Raw genomic sequence first — 6,647 nt, forward strand, 5'->3', positions numbered from 1 at the left:
TCTTTGAAACAGAGAAGTAATATCCTCCAGATCACAGCGTGCCCACGAATAAAGAGATTTTGGAACAGGGAAAATGCATTATGCCCGTGAGTCAGAAGGAAGGGAGGGGAAAAAAAACAAAACAAAACATAATATCTAAAAGTTCAGTTTTCAAGGATGTTTGAAGCCACCGTGGAAGTGTGCCATGGCTGTGCAGAGAAAGCCAGCACAGACTGTCCTATTTTTATTTTTATTTTTTAAGATAGAAATTGTGTGTGAAAGCACAATCACTGCAGCTCGGAAAAAGCAGCCCTTGGTTTTATGTTAATTGTGAGAGCATTTGCATTAGAACGGCTCTGATCTGGAACGAGCAGTATGTGTAATGAGAGAGAGAGGGAGAGAGGGAGAGAGAAAGTAAAGTCAAAGATGGAAACTATTCTCAGGAGGGGAGAAAGAGAAAAAGAAAAGATCTTATGTCTAAGAAGCCCCTTCCTCAAAAGAGGAGACTTACTTTAGCATCATCAAAGCAGGCGTCGGGTCCTTTTCTGTACCTGGGGTGTTGAACCATTTCACAGGGATTGGGTCCTTCATCTGCCCCTTGATTAAGGAACACAACACAACACAACCTTCCTCTTCACTTATACAACAGAATGAGGTGAAGAGGGAGAGAAGAGCTTTTTGCTATCTGAGCAAAGAACAAGATGGCCCACCCCGTCCCAGGTTCCGTAAGCCAACCAATCCTGGAGCTCCAACTGAACGTGTCCATTTTGATGACAACGTCGTTCAACCTTGGTGACCACTAGCTTTGGAGCCAGCAATCTGTTGGGGCTTTATCTCTACCGTCTAATGCTTCCTCTTGTTGTGATAAGGCTGGGCGTGTATTTGAGGTAGGCTTAGAAGGCTATCTCATTCAGTCCAAGAGGCTTATGGGGTGGGATTGTGTGACCTAATCCTTCGTCATCTTCATTATCCTGTAGAGTAGAAGGCATACTGGTGAATTGTCTTGTCGTGTGTGTAGAGAAAGGTTGGGGACCGAAAGACCAAGGGGAAAAAAATGATAATATGGAGAATATATTGGACGTGAGCTGAGGATAAGATACTGTAATGCTGATATCATTAAAAAAGAGAGAGAGAGGCAAGAATTGTTATACATAGAAAGAGTAAATCGCTTAACTGGTTTTGTTTTATTTATTTATTTATTTCGTTCTGCCTTTATCATTTTTATAAATACCTTAAGGTGGCAAACATTTCTAATACCTCCTCCTATTTCCCCACAACAAGAACCCTGTGAGGTGGGTTGGGCTGAGAGAGTGACTGGCCCAAACTACTCAGCTATCTTTCATGCTAAGGTGATACTAGAACTCTCTGTCTCCTGGTGAATGCCTCAAAGTCACCCAGCTGGCTTTGGTGCCTAAGTGGGACTAGATCTCATCATCTTCTGGTGATTGGCCCAAAATCACCCAACTGGCTTTTGCGTCTAAGGTGGGACTAGATCTCACTGTTTCCTGGTGATTGACCCAAAATCACCCAACCAGATTTTGTCTCTAAGGTGGACCTAGAATTCACTGCTTCCTGGTGATTGGCCCAAAATCACCCAACCGGCTTTTGTGTCTAAAGTGGAACTAGAACTCACTGTTCCCTGGTGATTGGCCCAAAATCACCCAAATGGCTTTTGTGTCAAAGGTGGGACTAGAACTCACTGTCTCCTGGTGATTGGCCCAAAATCACCCAACCAGCTTTTGTGTCTAAGGTGGAACTAGAACTCACTGTTCCCTGGTGATTGGCCCAAAATCACCCAAATGGCTTTTGTGTCTAAGGTGGGACTAGAACTCACTGTCTATTGGTGATTGGCCCAAAGTCACCCAGCTGGCTTCCATGCCTTGGCAGGACTAGAACTCACAGATTCCTGGTTTTTAGCCTGGTGCCTTCACCACTAGACCAAAATGGTTTTTTAAAAAATAAAATAAAATTAGTGATATTGTTCTAAAGCTATGGTGAAGTTTTATCCTGGAGAAGATCTATTTCTGTCTACATGCTAAAAATCAATGCTGACTTAATGGAACACAATCAATGGACCGGTCAATGGTAATGAACATATTAAGACTGTACAGAAAGAAGGCTGGTGTGGAATAACATAACATCACACCCACACACAGACTCAAAACAACTACTGATCCAGGTTATAGTTTAGAATCAGATTCTCCAGCTGTTTCCAATATTCTTTTGTAAGCAAATACACAACCAGTCTCAAGCCAAGCAGGAAAGGATACCAGGCTTCTCTGCTTGCATCAACGGCCTCGCATCACAATGATGACACAACTCTTTACTGTCGCTCATGATGAAAACCAAATTGGTGTTGGAAATCTTCTCTGCGTGAAAAAGCCTGAGGAGGGAAGCCAAAATGACACCAAGGAGTTAAAGGCTGAGATCCAGGAAACGAGTCTTGCCCTCATTCTTCCAGGAAATGTCAGTATTAACGTACAAAGATTCGTTCAAATACTGTCTGGAATAGCCGCAATAGTGATTTGGCACAGTTGTGTGATGGAAATGCAGTCTGGATTCCAGAGTGCTTCCAGGGGAAGCAGAAGGCAACTCAGCTGAGAGAGATTGTGTGAGAGAAACAGGGTGAAGACGCTTCCTCCTCAACAGTTCCCAGAGTATATGCTTTATGGAAATGTTAGCATGCTTTAGTTTGGCAAGATTCTGTCTTTAGGTGAGGAACAATCATTTAAAAAAAAAATTGCTTGGAAGAATCACAGTGTGTCTTTCTTGGTTTATGGAGCCTGGCACATTATTTCTAAGAGCGAAGAAGGTTCATGAAGCAACTGACACCGTTCTGCTTCAGTTGCAATCCTATGAAAAGCATCATGCTGACCCTTGCAAGGAATATGGCTACCTTCATGCTTGAAGCGATGCGCTTCTCACACCTTCTATTCCATAATGTTCCATAATAAGGACTGCAAAACACATGCTATTGAAATACACATAAATTGTGCAGAATTTCAGATTTGATCTTCAAAAGAGCACGTACAGTAGTGGCCAAAATGGTGGAAACCTTTTGGGAAAAGTGTACAGTAGAAATGCCACCTTTGGTTCAGTTTCCACCCATTTTTCTTCTAATTTCTTTACAACTGTAGCCTTGGTCACTTAATAATACTATTTTACATCGCTTTCTGGGCAACCAGTCAACTCTTTGCACCATTACTTTAATTTTATTACATTTTACAAGCTCACTAAATGAAAGAACACAAAAAAAAACCAATCAACTTGATAACGATCACATAACACACTGACAAATGTCCTCCTCTCAGCTTCAATACATGACATCAATCACTGAATTCTACTGTGATCTGATTGGCTCATTGCCAAAACAAGATGACACCTGATTGGCTCTCTAAACACTCGTGCTCATTGGCTACAATCAGATGAAGGAAAGCTACCTGAGATCAACCTAAGCAAGTTGTGCTTCCTTTTTCTGGTTATTTGGCTATAACTTTTCATAGACTACAGTACAGATAATTGAACAAACTTTGTTGCATTACATTCTTGATTAAATTATCTTTCCATTGATATATAATTTTATGATACTACTCCCAAAAGAAAGTGGTGTTATTAGTCATACAACCTCAAAAATACACTTTTCCCAAAAGGGTTCCACAATTTTGGCCACTACTGTATGTACTCTCCTTCTGCAGTCATTTAAAAGCAGCAATTCAGGGGTGGGGAAGTGGCTGTTTTAAAGGTTGCAAAGCCATATTTATGCACCTGTGATGTTTGCTTCTTTATATTTTAAACATTATTAAGAGGGGGGAAAATGTGTGAAGAGCTTCGAAGTGACACCTACCTAGAACAGTTGATACAATCCAGAATGCCATTGAAGGATTTCTCATCACTCCCAAAGAAATATTGTGTTTGTACCGTGATACAACTCTGTTTGGACGGGAACCCACTGAAATCCTCCTCTTCCACTTCCACTGGGGAAGAAACAACATGGTCATCTCTACATGAAGCTGCCGAGGGATGCATCCTCTCTCCCCAGTTTCTTCACTTACCTGCCCCAAGGAAACGTGGGAAGGTCAGACCCCAGACGAGCTGCTGCAAAATAGACCTAGATCAACAAAGAGATAGAATAACTACATCAGAATCCATCACAGCAAATATAGCAATGAAGAATTCTTACATTTCCATGGACTAGCACTGATGATGTTCCCTAGTTGGGTAATGAAATGTCTGCAAGAAAACAGCCAAGCTCAGAGAGAACCAAGGACCCCACAGGCCTCCTCCTCCTCCTCCTCCTCCTCCTCCTCCCATACCCCTCTTCCTTCTAGCACTGATGATGTTTCCTATATCTGTCTGAGAACTTAAGGAAAGGAAATTGAAATCTACAAACCAATTAGACAATGGGTAAACCAAATAACCCTTAAATTATGAGCAGAGCAGAAGTACACGTTCGCCAAGAATTTTATTTCTCACTTCCCCTTCACTTGCAAAAATGTCCAAGGATTATTATTATTATTATTATTTTAGATCTTCTATGTTAATGTTACCACTCTATAAACTTTCCCTTCCTCTTCCTAGCATACAAGATGGCCTGGTAAAATGAATCAAGCTATTTTACCAGCCAAAAAAGCCAATACAGTCCTCGGTTGTATAAACAGAGGCATAGAACCAAAATCACGTGAAGTATTAGTACCGCTTTATAAAGCCTTAGTGAGGTCACACCTGGAATCCTGCATCCAGTTTTTGGTCTCCACATTACAAAAAAGATGTTGAGACTTTGGAAAAAGGGCAAATAAGAGCAACTAAGATGATTTAAAGGCCTGGAGGCTAAAACATATGAAGAACAGCTGCAGGATTTGGGTTTGGCTAGTCTAGAGAAAAGAAGGACTAGAGGGGGACATGACAGCAGTATTCCAATATTTAAGGGGCTGCCACAAGGAAGAGGAGGGACAACCTATTCTCCAAAGCACCTGAAGGTAGGACAAGAAACAATGGATGGAAACTAATCAAGGAGAGAAGCAATCTGGAACTAAGGAGGAATTTCCCAACAGTGAGCGCAATTAACCAGTGGAACAGCTTGCCTCCAGAAGTTGTGGATGATCCATCACTGGAGGTTTTCAAGAAGATATTGGATATGCTCCTGTCTGAAATGGTACAGGGTCTCCTGCTTGAGCAGGGGGTTGGACTAGAAGTCGTCCAAGGTCTCTTCTAACTCTATTCTGATTGATTTCCCACAGAATCGTATCTTATGACAGCCTGACCTTTCTCAATAAGATTGCAGAATAAGAAAGGTACCTAGATGGGTTCAAGTCTATAATTATTGTAGCTTTGTCTTTCTGAAATTGATAGTTGTTCTGTCCCAGCCTACGTGAGTCCTTGTTAAGCTCACAAGGAGAAACCCCTCTTCCAAGAAAAAGGCAGGAACCGCAAGAAAAAACCAACCCCTTTTATTCTCACAAACCCGAGTCAATGTCCAAGGCAAACAAACGCAGTCCACAGAAACTCGATCCTCAACATGAACGGCTGCCTTCGGCAACCAGCAACTCCCACACCTTCCCTTTTATAATTCAGCCAAGGTGTGGCTTCCTAATGCTTTCTCCTTTGCCTTTGGAGCCACCCCATTGCATTCCTCTGTCCTACTCGCTTCTCTTGCCTGCACTTTCGTGCATCCTGGATTTGTCCCAGCTGTTCTTCATCACTGTCCAACTCAGGCTCCCAGCACAGCTGTGTCTCAGCCTGATCACGAATAGAGGGGCCAGACTCCTCCTCCAACTGTAAGTCTTGGAGCTCCCCAGAGCCTTCCTCTTACTCTGATGTCACTCCAGGCCCCTCCTCCTCCTCTGATTTCTCAGACTCAGCTGCCGGATCCACTGGCTGGTGAGGAATCACAACAATAGTGTCCTTCTCACCTCCCCACCAGACATTCCTTCCACCCCATTCTCTGCTTATGCTCCCTTGATCAGTCGTGAATCATTAACACAGAACATCTGTAAGACCACAAATGTTCTCAATCTAGTTTCTTTCCATTGATTTTTAAAATCCAATGTTTTCCTTTTATTCTGGTCACATATCATCAGTGGGGCCTTTCTCATCTCTGCAAATTTGTACCAATAAAGTCGGAGGGAGGAGGTGAAGGACAGGTCATTCTTGAATTATAACCATCATTGAGCCCAAAATTGTCTGTTGCTAAGCTGGCCATTTGTTAAGTGAGTTTTGCCCCATTTTGTGACCTTTCTTGCCACAGTTGTTAAGTGAACCACTGTAGTTACATTAGGAACATGGTTGTTAAGTGAAGCTTAAGCTTCCCCACTGACTTGGCTTATCGGAAGGTCGTAAAAAGAGGATCACGTGACCCCGGGACACTGCAACCATCATAAATATGAATCAGTTGCCAAGCATCTGAATTTTGAGCACGTGACTGGGGGGATGCTTCAAATGTCGTAAGTGTGAAAAACGGTCATAAGTCACTCTTTTTCCGTGCCGTTGTAACTTTGAATGGTCACTAATCAAGCTATTGTAAGTTGAGGATGACCTGTATTGAAGTCAAACTACAGGTGCTCCTTAATGACTGTTCAAACTTTCGACGGGCCTCCCCAGAGCTACTTATGACCTGATTTTGAAATGTTGGTGGCCACAGTCGTGTGATCACAGTCTGCACACTTGGCATA

General features: G+C 42.5%; 1 protein-coding gene across 1 annotated transcript; it reads right to left on the reverse strand.

The window, feature by feature from the left end:
• Positions 1 to 490: 490 nt before the first annotated feature.
• Positions 491 to 4,087, reverse strand: LOC107300715 (voltage-dependent calcium channel subunit alpha-2/delta-1-like; the record flags this gene model as incomplete). The annotated part of the gene is made up of 4 exons (XM_015830017.1): positions 491 to 570; positions 2,250 to 2,362; positions 3,824 to 3,953; positions 4,032 to 4,087. Coding segments are annotated over 4 exons (379 nt in total), but the record flags the coding sequence as incomplete, so codon positions are not given.
• Between the last annotated feature and the right edge of the window lie 2,560 nt (positions 4,088 to 6,647).

The sequence above is a fragment of the Protobothrops mucrosquamatus genome, unplaced genomic scaffold (genome assembly GCF_001527695.2).
Source record: "Protobothrops mucrosquamatus isolate PMUCROS unplaced genomic scaffold, P.Mucros_1.0 scaffold8100, whole genome shotgun sequence".
Lineage (NCBI taxonomy): Eukaryota > Metazoa > Chordata > Lepidosauria > Squamata > Viperidae > Protobothrops > Protobothrops mucrosquamatus.